The sequence below is a fragment of the Heliconius melpomene genome, chromosome 19 (genome assembly GCF_056956725.1).
Source record: "Heliconius melpomene rosina isolate 202511_hmr_F chromosome 19, ASM5695672v1, whole genome shotgun sequence".
In the NCBI taxonomy this organism is placed as follows: Eukaryota; Metazoa; Arthropoda; class Insecta; order Lepidoptera; family Nymphalidae; genus Heliconius; species Heliconius melpomene.
Window position 1 is genome coordinate 5,178,804 of NC_140407.1, and position 17,676 is coordinate 5,196,479.

Consider the following 17,676-nt stretch of genomic DNA (forward strand, 5'->3'; position numbering starts at 1 on the left):
ACATACATTGATAACAAATACATATATTATTATAAAATTTTGTTTACTTATTTATCCCCCATGATTTTACAAGAACACAAAACTTTCCAAACGCTCAGTTACTGTTGAGTTTCAGCACTCAACATGGAATATCTCGAAAAATTTGCCGGAAAGTGAAAATCAGAATGACGTAGGTGAAGTTAATTATATTATTAATATTCTAAAATTAACATATAATTTTTATTGACAATTCAAAAAATGGTAAATAATTTTTCATTAAAAAACCTCTTTTACAAGTAATTTACGCCACGTAATATATATCAGTGTCGTTTTCACAAATCTCATTCGCTTCCTTCTCTATAGTAGCTACTATTGTTCCTGACTTTTCTATTCTATCTAATTGACATAATAATTCGTTATTTTTGCCAAACAAACTATTATTATCATTATCATCATCGATATCTTTAAACAAATCCAATTTAGATCTTTGAGGCCCGTTAATTTCAATACGTTCTTTTGAAATTATTTCATGAATACTAGGTTTAGAAACGGATTTAGTTAAATCTATTATAGGTATAGGAATTCTAGATTCTTCTTTAGGTAACTTAGGTAACGATTCCGCTGATTTTACAGGTATAATTTTAGGTAATATATCATTTATATGTGGGGAGGGAGGTTCATCAACCGGTACGGAAAGAATATTTTGCAAATTTTCTACTTCTCTACGCCTTGCTTGTTTCCTTTCGAGCTGTCTTTGTAGTTCTTCTATTCTTTCTTCTTTTAGTTTCAATAGGTTGTCTAGATGCTCCACCTAAATATATTTACTTATGTTATTGGTGACTTTTTGACATTATTTCTTATTTAACAAATTCATATTTTAAATTCCTACCAGACTAATATTATTTGTCAAAAGATATTTTGTATTACGATTGTGGCCCCAAATTCTATTAAGGTAATTGCTGATATACAGTTACAACAAACCTTTTGTTTAAGGAGATCTACAGAATCTTTTGCATCTTTCAATTCTTCTTTTACACCGAGATAAGATTCGTGGCTGACTACTTTCTTCTGAATCACTTCTAATACGCCGTTTACTCTTACCTTGACGGGAACAACTAGGATATTGTCTGAAAGAGTAACGAAATAAAATCAGATATAGGTCGCTATTTACAAAGGTATTTTAAACTTAACAATAAAAACCTAAAAAAATATCTTGATACTAAATTCTATAATTAAAGCTAAGAAATAAAAATACTGTTAATTTAATGTTGGTTAAAAACTAAGTAACGTCTCTAAGTGATAACTATGCTTAAGCTTTTAAAAAAACAATTAAAATGTACCGTCCTCCCCGCAAGCTTCATAATAGCTGCCACCACTAGAACCATTTTGTTCGCCTTCCTTTAAACTCTTATTGAGGTCCTCATCTCTTCGAATTTTATCACGTACTGCAAAATTATATTTTTATACCGTAAGTATCTACTTAGTACTCCTTATACAGCGGTTGGCGCAGAGGCACAGGCATAACTGTACACGTGACGGTTGTGGATTCGATTCCCACTCGAGAGAATGAAATATTCAATATTTTCATTTCTTCGCTCTGGTACCTCCCAAACTCGCCACTCAACACGTAATGCATCGAGAATTCGATGGAAAATGGGGAACGGTAGTGTCTTAATAGGAACGGAAGGTCTTTACACTAGGTTCCTTCTGCCTACCCCGCTGTATGCAGGATACAGCGAGAAGCTAATCTAATTTGATTTAATATGAACTAAGAGTGGAGATAAAAGTATAGAGTCAAAAGGATCATTTTTTTTTTAAATTATAGATAAATATATAATGTATAGCTAAATAATAAAAATATAAAAAATTAAATACATATCAATTTCGTGTAAAGATATCTAGATATCAATCTAGATGCTTGATGCATTTTAAAAAGTACTTAATCAATGATAAAACTTGAACTTTTCCCATACCTAGTTGAAATATACCTAATTGAAATCAAAAAGAATCGACAATTTTGATTTCCGAGAAATTTCTGGACAAACATACACACAATTACGAAATTTAGCACACACGACAAATGCTCGGTGTTTGTTGCTTTGGTCACATGTGAAACTGATATATATATTTTTAAGTCGGTTAAATTTCATGTTTTGAGTTTGAATTTAAAAAATACAATAAGTATTTGTTACCCATTACAAGAACTCTTTCAATGATGCCAGGCGCACAGTTCGCGAGCTGTTCCATGGTGTTGTTACAAAGGTTTAACTTTAGTTTCTTTAAGACTTTCCTATTTAGTGTCATCCAGTTATTTAATTTCAAGGATTGACTGTTTCTTGGTGGATAATTGTGCATCTCTACTAGCTTTGGATAGTACACGTTTAGGATTTCAGCTAAGAGGACTGAAAATTACAAATAATAAGAAACCATAAAAAATTTAAATACATCAATAAGGATTAAATTTTGTAAATTTTTCGCGTTACATACTAAAATAAAATAGTTAATATTTTTTTCCTGTAACAATTTTAAATACGATTAGAACTGCGTTCCTGTAAAACTTACGATGACGGTAAACGCGACTGGTTGTGGGTTCGATCCCCACTTCAGGAAATTAAATATATACTTAAATGTATATTTCCATTTCATTGCTCTGGTGTCGAGCAACGTTGTCGGTAATATAATATCTAAAATGTTAACATTCCTTTTCCTTTTTCTTAAGATTTTCCTTATTTACTTTTTTATTAATAATTAGCAACATTAAATGTATGTATTTATTCCTCTTTTATAATAAAAGTACATTTTGTATTAGCAGAAATTATTAACATGAATTTAAGTTAATTCCCTAATATTATATTATCATGTAGATATTAACCGAGGTGACGTTTTCTAAAATCAACTCACCGGCATCAGAGAAATCACGATTAATCTTTTTAGTGGGTCTAGATAGTTTGAAAGTATCGACCCAGGCCAAAACCGATTCGATATCAGACAGCGGCATGGGCGAATCTATCGACGACATTTTTATCTTTTGATTTTATAATTTTTAATTTTTATAGTTTATTTATTTAAATGACAGAGTAAATTTTACATGTTAATCTGTAACGTCGTAATTATACTATAGTCGTTTTAACTGCCAGTTAGTTTCTAAAGTAGAAACTATTTTAATAATAAGCATTGAAAAGAGAAAATATTATGAACATAATATTTTAACTATGTACTTAAACGCATGGATAATTTAATTTAATGGATATTGCATATACTGAAATTTTGAAAAATATTCGTAGGTATATTTAAAGCAAACAAATAATAATAAAAATAACCTGTGGTTACCCAGAGATGGATCCCGGCTGATACGTCACAGCATTTAAATATTCTCTAAGGGGTCGCTACGTGTTGGACCTGTGTCCCCACGCAAGCCTTCCACATGACCAGGTTCTTTTGAACTCGTGAATCTTTAAAGAGAGACATAAAAACAAAGCTAAATTTGGAATTTACGTTTATTTGTGCAAAGTGTGAGTGAGTTGAGAGTGTTGTTGAGTTTAACGCCGTAATAAATCAAAAAGTAGTTTTTTCACCTTTGTTGTAGGTACCTAACAGTATAAGGTAAAATAATAAAAAATATATAAATCTAACAAAATTGGACATCTTATGTATTCCTGTAACTAGAGAATAAAATACAAAGTAGACAAATTGCTATCATAACAATCAAAATGTAATCCTAGATGAAAGTAGTTTTTGTGTTCGTTGGTGTCGTACTTTCTACCATTATTGTCTATACCTAGGCATTTTATTATCGATTTGAATTCTACTACTACTTCTAAGTTCTACTATAAAGATACTTTTTAAAAGTACTTATAAAATATTAAGTTAAACCAATGAAGACAGCTTTATATGATATTGTTGATTTTTAAAATAAAAATGTAATGATTGTGTTTTTTTTTTATTTATTTTTGCTTAGACGGTGAACTCTGAGCTCCGAGCTTTTTCCGCCTTAAGGTTACAATACTTCCAATGAGTTGTGGTCTCATCGATCCAGTGCAGTGCAGAAGATGAACTAAGAAAGAAATGGCGGCAGTTTCATTTAATAATTATATCACCTGACCGACAAATAACTCATATAATGTCCACCCGTGACCATGACGTACCCTTGTGGCTCAACGCGACAATGGGTTCGATTCCCACTCGAGGAAATTTTGTTAGGAAGGATTAGTTTTATTTCCTCGCTCTGGTAAAAACAGGATTAAGCGTTAAGCTAGCTAATCATAAAAATCTATGCAATTTTTCTATTTCAATTTTGTTAGTATTTTTTGTATACATTAAAGAGTATTCTATTCTATTCAAATAGGTATAGTTCTGTTGAAATGTATGTAGATAAGTCAACAGCCGTGCGACCTTTAGTGTGTCGTCTGCCATTTTGTAAATAAAGACTTTCTTTAAATATTTGGTTACTGTAGACAAAAACATTGATGATTGTGAGATTTTTTTTATTTTAAATTATAATAAATTTTACACAGAGTAATTGTACTAATATTATAAACGTGAATGTATGTTTGTTTGTTCCCCATATTTAGAGGTATTAAGAAGGACAAAGGATACTTTTTTAATTTAAATAATATATATACCTACATTATTCTTTGGCTAAAATATAAAAATACATTTATGCGAGCGAAGCGAAGACGAACTTTGAGTCTCTAGTCAAATTAATATATGTTGGAACGCAGTAAGGTAGTGTATGAATGTAAGTGCGGTGGTTGTGGATTTGATCGCAATTTGTAGCAGAATTATTTTATTTTCTCCTGTCTGGCAACACAAAGTACAATATTCAATTAATAAAGCGTGAAGATATTTCTAAAGCCTCTAACTTTCTAAGCTTAAGTAATAAGAATATTACGACGAGGCACTCAACCTGGCAAATAATATATAAAAAAACTCTTTTCAACTGACTCCTATATGTTATTTATTAATTAATATTTTTCTCGCCGACGCTACCTTTCCCCATAGCTTTAAGTAACAATACTTGCAACGAGATAATGACACTTGTTACACCAAAGAGAAAACAAGTAATGTGTTTAACGCTTTAATTTCTACAAACACATTTAGTCAGTCATTGCTTTTTATAATAATAATAATAGTTAGTATATTAATTTATTAATTTTCATACGACTACCTGATAATTCACTTCACACTAAATTGAGAGAAGTCAGTGGTAGCGCAGTGGCACATGTGTGTGATTCGTCGTGTGACATGAGTCGTGTTTACACGATTGGTTGTCGGTTCGATCCCCACTTGAGGAAATAAAATATTTATTTAAATTGATATTTTCATTCTGATGTCGAGGGTAAGCCTAGGGTTGAGTTCCTACACTCAACACGCAATGCCAGAACTTGGCGGCAAATAGAAAATGGAATGTCTAGATTTCCTCTGGTTACTCTGCTGTGTGCGGGGTACAGCGTAAAGCTGATTAATTGAATAAAAAAGGGAACTAACTTAACATTTCTGTAACGAAACAAAATATTTGATGATGTCAGTCATTACCAGAGCTAATAAATGATAATAATTAATTGCTTCAAATAGGAATCTATCCCACAACCGTTGCGGTTACAGTCACACCCTTCAGCTCACGTCGTGCTGCGCCACGACAGCCTTAAATAAAAATATTTGGTACTTATATAAAAATTACTTTGATTGTAATTGGGAATTGAAACCAGAACCGTAAATACCATATTTACTGTCAAACACTTTAATTGAAAGGTAAACTTATTCTGTAAAAAATAAATGCCTATAAAAAATAATACGTTTAAAAATATATAAAAATACATACATTTTCTATATTTTATGTATATAATATTCATAAAATCATTTACTTAAAGAGTTAAGACGTAGAACACAATGTCAGTATTCATGTCTTTACATCCACACAGGATTAACATTTGATATAAGAAAATAGTATTTAATATGAAAGAAATAAGTATTATTTTTAAATATCCAAGTGTAATTCATCTTATAGAGCCTCAGATTTCGTATTTGTGAAGTTAAAAGTCAGTCAGTATTCGGATTCAAAGCTGGTCACTTGTGTTCTAAGAAAGTTTTTTTATTGGAAATTAAAAACATTTGAAGCAGGTAAGTTAATTATTTATTCACTTTTATTAGGATAAAAGAAAGAAGAGACTTCTCTTCTTTGTCTCTAATCACTATTTTTCTTTTATTTATTAAAGATATTTGAAATACAAATATTTATTTTGTTTGTAATTTAAATATTTGTACAGGATATATACTGTTTAACGTTTTAAGAGCTTTACGTCATTCCTATTCTATTTCGTTAACATATACACGTTAACAATAAATTTTTATAATAAATTCATATGTAACATATCGAACGGAAGCCACGACTTTCGAAATAATCATAACGTCTCGAATTATTGAATTGTAACTAAAAATATTTTTTGTATAACATTTATTTCCTACTTATTTTTTCAAAAGGTAGAAAATGTATATCGGTTTTCGAATACTCATCTATTAAAAACTATAAAATAATTAAGTTTAAGTTTAAGTTTAATATTAAGTTAAAATATATAATTTAAAAAAATGTTAAAATAGAAACCATCACCTAACGTCAAATTACAATCCAAGCAACGGCTTAGATGGGATTGGACTGGAGATGGATTGGGTTCAATAACGACAATTCATTAAGGTCAGTCGTTGCGCAGGGGCAAAAGAGTGTGACAATAAATGCGACTGGCTCTAGGTTCAATCCACACTTAAGAAAAGTAAATATTTAATATTTTCATTTCTTCGCTCTGGTGTCGAGGCGAAGCACGTTGAATTCCACCACTCAATACACAGTGCCTCTAAACACTAAACACTAAGTCTAAACACTAGTTTCCGTCTGCCTACCCTGCTGTGTGCGAGATACAGCATGAAGCTGAAATGAAAAAACAATTCACAATGTTGTTTTCATAAGATAAAGTACGTCGTTAAAGTTGGCCACTCAACACGCAACTCAAAATTATTGGAAAAGTGGAGATTGGAGTGTGTATCTCTATCTCTTCTATGCTTTCTCTGTCTACCCTGCCATATAGGATAAAACGAGAAGCTGAAAAAAAAATTCCACAGCCAGACCCGTTTCAAATGCGATATAAAGCTATTATAATAAATGTTACTTACGGTTCATCTCGCGAAATAATACTAATGACTATTTGTGGTTTTATAGAAACATTTAGATTGCGATCGTGATATTTAAATGAAGTATATAACTATTAAATTAAAATACAAAATAACGGTACTTCCCCGTATCTACCTATTATTATTAAGTTAACCAACGCTATCGTATTTTGAGTTGTAATTAATATAATATGGTATAATTTATATAAAAATAACTAAATGCAAATAATGCAGAAGTCTTTAATTTGCATGCATTGTGAGACTGTTAAAATTCATAACTTGGAAACAAACAATCTATAAAAAACTTGGAAACGTAAAAAATAAGGTGAACCTAAAAAAGCATGCTATATTTTTATTTAAAATTAGGCCGTCGAGGCGTAGCGGCACAAGGGTGTGATTGTAACTCGACGGATGTGGGTTCGATCTCCACTCTAGGAAGTGAAATTTATTTACGTTGTTATTTCCGTCAAGGAGGAGGGCGTTGAGTTCTGCCACTCAACACGTAAGGCCTCCAAAATTAGGCAGAAAGTGGGGAACGGAGCTTCTTAACTCTAGGTTCCCTCTGCCTACCCTGCTGTGAAGCTGGTTTTATTTATTTAAAGTGCTACGCACAGACAGAAAAATAACTAAAACAAATGTATACATCGAACCGCGCTTATGTTCTAATATTTAAATATTTTTATAGCATTTTACAATTTTTGTAGCGAGCGATGATCTTAAATATTGCGTTGTCCATTTTGAATAATTATCCGTAAAGAAAGTTTTTCGGTCGGTTGATGTCAAGTTGCTGTTAAACCAGTTTGTTAGGAACTGCTCCTACGTATTACTTACACTTTCAATAATTTGGGGCAATAAATGTATTTTATGACAAGATTTCGATGAGAATATTTAAAAAAAAAATAATAATAAATATTTTTCTTATAAAAAAAATTTATAAAATATAAATTTATATTTTGTTATAAGGAAGGTTGTAAGGTCGGTAGTTTTCAATTTTTATAAGATATTTTCCGTTGGTGACTCTTGTCCGCACTTGAATAACTTTTTTTCTTTACACATCCCTCATATTAAGAGGGCACAAACTTATATAGTACTTACTTACACTTACAGTGTTAATTCATCATTCCACTTTTCACCCATTTTATAATGCAGACTGCTACATTCAGCATTTAATTCAATTAATAATTAAAAAAATGTTTCTCATTTTACTAGTATCTATTCCATAAAAATATTAATACTATAATAAAAAAAAAGTAGAAACTAATATGCTCTACGAACGATTATGTAACGGTGTATTTTGTATGGTGTCATACAATGCGGTATCGCCGCCATTCAAGCTCACTTTCGATTCATTAGCAGCACACTTTCTTTTATTCTTATTAAAGTATTCACATATATTTTACGACCTCAAATTCCGTAGGTAATAAATTTTAGTATTTTATGTGTGTTCTCATATAAAATTAGAAATAGTTTACTAATAGTAATATAATGCTGTACGGCACAGTGGTATCTAACTGTGTAAGATGGTTGTTGATTCAATCGACACTCGGGGGCATAGGCGTATCTAGAGATATTTTGTGGGGGCAAGTCTTTTTCTGGGCAAGTATTTGATACTAAAATTTCTGAACTAAGGGCACAAGACTATTCTGGGGTGGGCACAGATCACCCGGCCACCTTCATTCCTATACACACGCTCGGGGAATAATTATACCTAAATTATTTAATTCTCCCTCTGTTAGGTCAATATCTAACGTTCTATTTCGACAAGAAAAACAACTAACAAAATAATATTTATAAACTAATATATACTACTAGTAAGAAATATTCGAATTACCATTTAACTATATTTAAATAGTAAAATATTATGTAGACTCCTATTATTTAAAACTTATACGTAACTCTGAAACCTTAGCAACTACCTAATGAGCAGAACTACGTGACGAGCATTCACTTAAATACTAACATTATAAATAAAATTCAATAGAAACATATTATAAAACCGTTCACGTCAAATATATTGTCTGTCTGTCTATTTGAAACGTAGTACTCATGAACTTAATATTTCAAAAAGAATTATCTGGGCTTTTAGTTTTCCGTAAAATTGTAGACAAACATATAAACATAAGGTACGAAATTTAACACACACGTTTTCCAAGCCAAATATTATCCAAGTGTACCTACATAAACTAAAAACCTCCTTTTATTGAAATCGGTAACAATATAGGTAATGTAGGTACAGAAAAATCTATATATATAAAAGGACTTGTCCTCACTGACTGAGGTAAGACGCACGCACAGCCGTAACCGTTGATGGTAGGAACGTTAAATTTGGACAAAAGTTTACTTTCGTAATCTGGACATCCACTAAAAGGGATTTTGAAAAATTTTAACCTTAAAGGGGTGAAATAGGGGTTCAAAGTTTGTATGGAAAAAAAGTTAAATCGGCACCGATTTTTATAAAATTTGAAATATAGATTTTTAAAAGTATTTAATTGAACACGTGTTTCATCGTTTGCTAGAATTCTCCCCCTAAGGGTGCAAATAAGGGGTTGAAAGTTTGTACGGGAAAATTCTTAAATCGCCACCCATTTTTATAAAATGTGATATTTAGACTCTTAAAAATATTTAATTGAACATATGTTTCATGGTTTTCTAGAATTCACCCCCTAAGGGTGCAAATAAGGGGTTGAAAGTTTGTAAGGAAAAATCTTTAAATCGCCACCGATTTTTATAAAATTTGAAATTTAGACTCTTAAAAATATTTCATTGAACACATGTTTCATATGTTATTAGAATTCACCCTTAAATACGCAAGCGAAGCTGCGCGCGTCCGCTAGTCTGCAATATTTCAACGTCTAATACAAGTAAGCTCGCTCGCTTTCGTCCACCAAAACGTCTTTCACCTACCTACAAAGAAAGCCCTTATCAGTGCCATCCAAAAGGAAATCTGCATAAAAATAATATATAATATGTAATTATCAACGGTTGTAAATTCATATAATTGTTAGTATGGCAACATGAATGTGGAAGTTGGAACTACCGAGCGTGATGGAAGCAAAATTAACAAGATGTACCTAGAAAGTCTGTAGATGTTGATTATAATTAAAGAGATTGTGTCTTTAATTAGTTTTTTAATATTATATTAATTAATTTAACTAATTATATTAATTATAATTATTTGATTGTTTTTGTAATGTAATTATATTTAGGTGTGCATTATTGCTGACTTAACAGTTGTTACAATTAACAGTTATTAAAAAATATTTGATGGTTAGATATGTCATATTATTTTAAGGAAATTATTATTTTTTAATCCTTGTCTTGTGTACAGTAAAGAGATATGTTACTTTGCTCTTTTTATTATCATTTTTATTATTATCTTTACGCTGTATCCCGCACACAGCGGGGTAATTATTTAATAAATTTTTTGAACATCAAATGATTTACAACTAGTTCAGTTCACTAAAGAGAATGCCTCAGACCTAAGAAGATGCAGCTCAAGGAACCCAGCGAGACATTTTTAACATCAATTGAGTATATCGAAAACTGACAATGTTTTTATCGCTCTTTTAAACTAAGAAATGTTAGTTTTAACTATATATTTTTTTCAAAAAATCCAAAAAAAAACATTATTTATGTGTTTTTAAACGAGTATGTAATGGAAAACTACCCTTGTTAGTAGTTCAAAATAGAAATAAAAGGCAGGTATTTCAATTTTTCACTTTACTTAGGGTCTGTCTATATGCAAATACACATTTACCCACAACCAGTCGCGCTTAGTGAGCCTGCACCACAACTGGCTCAACTCAAAACTCAACTCAACTAAAAAAAAATTAATTATCGTTTAATATAAATTAATTAATTATTAATAATTAGTAAATAGTTTTCATTAATAGTTCTTATATTTTATATTACTACCCGACTTATAAGTTATAGTTACTACAAGCTGTGTAGTATGTATGTATGACGCATACAAATTAGGTTTCAAAGCGTTTTATCTAAATCACATTCCGACTGGTGCTTTAAAGCAGTGAACGTACGTTTCGTAAATTGATTATATAAAAGTAATAAAATAAATAAAAACTGTAAGTAAATTGATTATATTAACTTAACAAAGTAAATAAAAACTGTAAGTAATTAAATTAGTTAAGAAGTATTTTATATTTTAATAGATACCTATGGCTCCCGTCTTGGGGAAATGGTTTGTTAACCAATCTTAACTTTTATTTGTAAACAAAGATATATTAATAAAATATTTCTAATTTAAACAGTTTAAACATAGTTTACTAAGTATGTCATTAGGACATTAAAGTTAATCAAGTTACCTAATTTTCTTTGAACCATTTTATATACAATAGACAATAATTTAACCTAATTTCAAAAATTGCGTAAAGATCTTTGTGTTAAAATATCAACCATATTATTGGACTCTTATAAGCCAAAATAATCGTTTTTTTAGTCAACCAGGTACCAGGACGGGGAAAAGAAAATAAATCATATCATGAATATAACTTTATTATTTTCTTACAGCCATGATAGTAGCAGAGGCGTGGAAAGCCAACTATCTCTTCTGGATATTACCAGCGGTCTTCGCCCTCGGTCTTCTCGCTGTTTTGGGACTGATCGGTCTTTTCTTCGCGGTACGTTTATACGCCAAGTTCACCTGTGGCAGGTTTAGAGAGAAGACCAGGATGGATGGGAAGACCGTGATTGTGACTGGATGTACTAGTGGAATCGGAAAGGAGACTGCGAAGGAACTGGCCAAGAGAGGCGCTAGGGTTATCATGGCGTGTAGGAGTATGGAGAAAGCTGAGAAAGTGCAAGGTATCTAGCTTAAATGTCATATAATTTTAAATGCGCAGCGTTGAGTTGAGTTCTACCATTCAACATGCAATGTTAGAAAAGTGTCGGAAAATGGGGAACGGAGTGTCTTAACACTAGGTTTCCTTTGCTTGAACTTCTATATGTGGGATGTGCGAGTCTTAAAATATGATTGAAATGAATGTATATGATTATACCTTTGAATGGTGAAATAGATTAGTAACAATCACTTTGGATTACCAAATATTTTCCCCGATAAGTTTAAATAAACGGTAGCATTTACTTTAAAAATTATTTAAATGTAATATATTAATTTAATTTAATAAAAAATGCTGATCTGATTTGTTTCTGACCATACTTATATCAATTATTATATAATTTAAAATCACAACTAAAAATGATACGAGTAAATTGTTATTTACTAACTAAAAATAAATTAGGTACTTATTTACTTAAATGGATTTAAAAATATTTTCCAGATGAAATTATGCAGTCCACAAAGAACGAGAACGTACTAGTGAAGAAGTTGGACTTAAGCTCCTTCTCATCAATCCGGACCTTCGCCGAAGACATAATAAAGACTGAAAAGAAACTTGACGTGTTAATCCATAATGCTGGTTACGCTGAAACCTTCAGAAAGAACATTTCGGAAGACGGCTTGGAACTTACTATGGCTACAAATCATTATGGCCCATTCCTTCTGACCCATCTTTTGATAGATTTACTTAAGAAAAGTTCGCCGTCACGTATAGTTATCGTGGCCTCTTCATTGTATCGTTTGGGATCAGTCAATTTGGACAATCCTAACCCAGTTAATACAATGCCTGGATATTTGTACTACGTATCGAAGGAAGCTAATATTCTATTTACTAAGGAACTAGCGAGGCGTTTGGAAGGCAGTGGTGTGACAGCTAACTGCCTTCATCCAGGGCTAATTGATACTGGTATCTGGAGGAATGTACCAGCACCTTTAAGCTGGGGATTGGCTTTTATTAACGCTTGCTTCTTCAAGACACCAGTTCAGGGTTGCCAGACCTCCGTCATGTTGGCAGTAGACGAAAATTTATCTAAAGTAAACGGAAAATACTTTTCGGATTGCCAGGAAAGCTCATTATCAAGTTCAGCCAGCGACTTGAGCAGAGCTAGGAAATTGTGGGAAATATCCGAAAAGTTGGTCAAGTTGGAGGAAAATGACACAAAAATCTAATTTTGTAATATTGGTACTATTGTTATACTGTTAATTTATTATCTTTCATCTGTTCTTTTAATCACTTATTTTAAAATTAATGTATTTTTTAAATAAAAACAATGTACTCTAAAATATTATCTTTATTGACATAAGTATGTAAATATTTACACAAGGCCTTCCACATAAATATATTTGGAACCATAAATTGATTTAAAACTATCGCTTTTCTCCATTATTGGTATATTTTCTCTCCATTATTGTTTAAAGCTTTCATTGAATATAATTATTCATTTGAAAAATGGAACAAGATAATTAAAAAATCTCAATCAAAATAGCTAGGTAAAAAAAAAATAATGAAGAACTTTCTTTTTAAAGTTAGATATGAAGTAATTGACAAAATGAAAATGTTAGTTTAATACTAGTGTAAATAAGATAGAGATGATAATTTTAAATAAACTTGTAATAGCAATAGATATAACATGAATGCCATACTCATGTTTATCATATTATAATTTTCCTAATGAAATAATGAATGTAGCAGGATTCGAACCCGCACTCAGAGATATATAAGTCAAAACACGCTAGTTCACTGGGCTAATGTGATATAAAGAATTTCCATTACTCCAAATCATTAAATTTATAGCAAAAGTTAAACAATAATATTTCAAAGTAAAAGATTTTTCTTTTGTCGAGATTATTTTAAAATATTTTACAAATTATTGCTTTATTTAAATAATTTGTATTAATTTCCTCGCGACAAGAATCAAAGCCTGTAACTCAAGCTAACTAACACTAATATTTATTTGTAGATATTTTCATAATATAAAAAAACTATACTTAAATATCAGTCTATCAAATTAAATTGGTCTAAAAACGTTTGATCAACGCCCAAAACGGCCCCAAGGCTTTCTCTCGGCCCTTTTTCCACTTTATCTGTATCAAAACACATATGATCCAAATCATTTATATTAGTATAAGTTTTAGTGGCAGAACAGCTGGGACTTAAAAGATCTGGCAGTAATATTCTGTTAGCATTAACAAAATGGTTCTCTTTTTCTTCTAAAATAGTTTGTATTTCATCGTTTTTCTGTGGCATAATACTATCTCGGACTTTCTTGAAACGATTAATAATTTTTTCTAAAGAACTCGTTTTTTTAATTAACGTCGAGTTGTTTTTCGGAGTTTCCGTTTTAGAAAATTCTGTGCTCTTTCTGGAAACTTCTAGTACCGGTAATTCTGTACTCTTTCTAGAAACTTCTAGTACCGGTAATTCTGTACTCTCTCTGGAAACTTCTAGTATCGGTGATACTATATCCATTTCATTGATGAAGTCAACTTTGAATGTATCAAGAACTTCATTAATTTTAATAACAGCTGCATTATCAACTGTTAAAGGAAAATTAGAAGTATCTAGCTTTCTAGAACTTTCTGCATTGCCTAGACCATGTGGTGTATTGCAATTGCTATCAGAATCTAAGCACGTTATTCCAGAAACTTCTAATTGGGGGCTATCCTCTCTCATAATAGATAATTTCCTTCCTCTAATATTACCAAGTGATTGTTTCTCCTTATGTTCAAATAAGTTAGGCGATGAGTAACTACGGAACAATATGTTACTTCCATTTGATGATATTGATTCATTAAAGAGACCCCCCTTTTTAATCTTAATATCTGGCCGATCCTGTTTATATTTAAACTTTTTGGAACTACTCGATTTTTTGGTAGATAATAACCTAAATATTTGTTGTTTAGTGAATCCAGAACATTCAGCTATAGTTTCATTACTTTTAATATCAGATATAACAGATATATTATTATTATTTAACATATTAGTGTCGTAAGCACTTCTTCTGCAAGATATTAGACTCTTCAAGAAATCATCCTTATGAGCTTGATTGAAAGGAACTGAAGTTATAAGGGACTTTGGTTGCGGCTTAACAAATGTACCACTGGTTCTTCTTCGTAAATTGAATTGATGTCTAGATAAGTTTAAAGGAGTAAATATATCATAAAATACTTGGTACTGATCTTTATTTGTCTTTAACTCAGATAAATCTGGTAATGGTGGAAGATCTATTAGATGTTTGAATGATATGGACTGGTTGTATATCACTGGTGCGGACTGTAAAACAAAATATATAGCAATTACTGATATAAATTAATATTTAAAAGTATTAGCTTAACACTTGTGGGAATGAGTCAAATTAATTTCCGCACTCTGGTAGCAAAACAAAGCACGGCATTGTGCACTGAACACATAATGTCATGTCAAATCAGGTGGTGCATTCAGAATAGAGTGTCTTAACACTAACATGTTAAAGCTAACCAATAGGCTGCACTAATCTGGTGCAAGGGCTAAAGTTTATGAGTGTAAACACAACTGGTTGTGGGTTCAATCCTCACTCAAAATATTAAATATTTAATTAAATTTACATATACATTTCTTTACTATGGTGTCAGGGCAAAGCACAACGTTGATTTCCATCACTCAACAGAACAATGACAACGGAAAAATAGGAATGGGTCTGTCTCAACAGTAAGTTCCCTCTGACTACCCTGCTGAAGTTGATTTATTTATTAGCCATTGAGAATTAAAATTTTGAATTCAATTAAAAGCAAGCTTTTATTATATCGAAATATAAATCTTTATACTATGTATTAAATATAGCAATGTACACAGAGAGAAGAGACAAGAGAGATATAATTTCAAAGCAATCCCTAATTGAGGTTTTTTAACATGATAGTAGTAGATTCATTATCCAAAACTATCGTGTTTATTTAAATTATATATTAGGCCCATGTTTATAAATTGCTCTCAAGTCTGAGATCAATTTTGGCATACATTAAATATTTATGAATTAAAACAACATCTCAAATTTGACAGTGGTTTATAAATATGGGCTTTAAAAACGATTATTTATATAAATACTATAGTTACCTGCAATTTAGATTCAGCATTTAAAACCCTCTCTAATAATGTTTTTAATGCAGAAACAGCATCGGCATAATTTCTTTTAGTGCCAATCAAATACTCATTAAACTTATAAATATCATTATTAATTTCATTATTTTTTAAAATATAACACACAGATATAAGAAATGCTCTTATTAAATTAGGAAAATTAAGTCTTCCATTTTTTTCTAGATTACAAAGAATATATTTTTGTTCACTGTTTACTTGATCTTGTAAATCTGTTGTAGATATTTGATCACATTTTGGATCATATTCAACTGTGTAAGATTTTTTTTCAACCTGGCCTGTATTTTGATTAACTATTATTTCTGTTAAATCTACAATATTTGAAGATTTTTCTAATAATAGTTTAATTTTTGTATTCCAATTGTCTTCCAAATTATCTAACTTTTTATCTGTTTCTTGTAACCAATTGTTAAAGAAAAGTGGTTGTTCATTAACATTTTTAATCTTAAGAAGTTCATTTTTAAAATTGTCCTCAACTTCATATTTTCTAATATAATTATCAACCAACATATCTATAAAGCCTTGTGCATTAGTAGTAGATAATAACGTTTCCATATCAATAATTTTCTTTCTAAACAACATAGCAATATCTTCCATAACTTTTCTTTTGTGTAAATAATTTGAAAGTTTACTAAGCATCACCTCTGTCTCCTTATCAATGCATTTGACGAAATCATCTTTTTCCTGAGACTTGTATCTTTCTGTCATTGTGTTATACAAAATCTTTTTACTGTCTTTCACCATTAGTGATGAGAGTAAACGATTTACCGCCAACTGTGAGAGTTGAAATATCAACACTGTCACTTTAAAACAGCCAGGGTTTACTAAATATGAACACATTACGGGAGATAGGTGCCCTGAGGCGCTGTATTCACTAATAAAATTATACAGCTCGTTTCTGTAGGTCCTTTCCGCCGCTGTGTCGTACAAAGGCCATGTTAATGCTGCGTGCATTTGTGTATCTATTATAGACACTAAATAATACGTTAATTTATTAAATAAATTCTGCGTAGGCTTGTCTAAGGCATTCTCCTTTAATATTGAACGTAATTCGGTAGATAATGGTTGAAGCTTGCTTATTAATCTAATGTTCAGAATTGTTTCTTTCTTCAATGTAACTACGAGATCTCTTTGCTGCACTATCGTTGCCATCGTTATAATTAAACTAATACATCTCAAATGAAGCTTTGCACTCGATTATTTTAACACTAGTTTACACGATATCCTTAGTTAAATGAAATGTTCACTAGAAAAATAAATATGCACAACATTAGAAGTCAATAATATTGACTCAATACGAACGTAGACATTAAGCATTTATGATTTATAATTAATCACAATTGAATTCAAAATTTGACAGATTTTGCCGTTTTAAATATAGATAATACATATATCTATGAGAACTGTTTTAAGTGTTGAATTATTTTGTTATGTATATCATATTATATATTTCATCTAATTAATGCATAATCCAGTAATTGTATAAAAAAATAAAAATATTAAATATTAGATATGACAATAAGGCTTTTCTTCCCGTTTCGAGTAACGT

General features: G+C 30.7%; 3 protein-coding genes across 5 annotated transcripts; 1 reads left to right on the forward strand and 2 right to left on the reverse strand.

Annotated features, from left to right (window-relative positions):
• Positions 1–108: 108 nt before the first annotated feature.
• Positions 109–2,375, reverse strand: LOC146528455 (uncharacterized). Its single transcript, XM_085203625.1, has 4 exons — positions 2,172–2,375; positions 1,320–1,424; positions 961–1,106; positions 109–790 (listed from the first exon to the last, which is right to left on the reverse strand). The coding sequence occupies exons 1-4, from the start codon at positions 2,332–2,334 to the stop codon at positions 281–283; spliced, it is 924 nt and encodes a 307-aa protein (XP_085059751.1). The 5' UTR covers positions 2,335–2,375; the 3' UTR covers positions 109–280.
• Positions 2,376–5,954: 3,579 nt separating this feature from the next.
• LOC146528456 (retinol dehydrogenase 14) lies at positions 5,955–13,473 on the forward strand. Of its 3 annotated transcripts, none has more exons than XM_085203622.1 (3): positions 5,955–6,099; positions 11,668–11,961; positions 12,438–13,473. In XM_085203622.1, the coding sequence occupies exons 2-3, from the start codon at positions 11,670–11,672 to the stop codon at positions 13,163–13,165; spliced, it is 1,020 nt and encodes a 339-aa protein (XP_085059748.1). In that variant the 5' UTR covers positions 5,955–6,099; positions 11,668–11,669; the 3' UTR covers positions 13,166–13,473. The 3 variants fall into 3 exon arrangements, with proteins under 3 accessions (XP_085059748.1, XP_085059749.1, XP_085059750.1); XM_085203623.1 differs by lacking the exon at positions 5,955–6,099 and adding an exon at positions 11,066–11,222; XM_085203624.1 differs by lacking the exon at positions 5,955–6,099 and adding an exon at positions 11,161–11,266.
• LOC146528457 (uncharacterized) lies at positions 13,273–17,626 on the reverse strand. Its single transcript, XM_085203620.1, has 2 exons — positions 16,086–17,626; positions 13,273–15,269 (listed from the first exon to the last, which is right to left on the reverse strand). The coding sequence occupies exons 1-2, from the start codon at positions 17,277–17,279 to the stop codon at positions 13,992–13,994; spliced, it is 2,472 nt and encodes an 823-aa protein (XP_085059746.1). The 5' UTR covers positions 17,280–17,626; the 3' UTR covers positions 13,273–13,991.
• Positions 17,627–17,676: the final 50 nt, after the last annotated feature.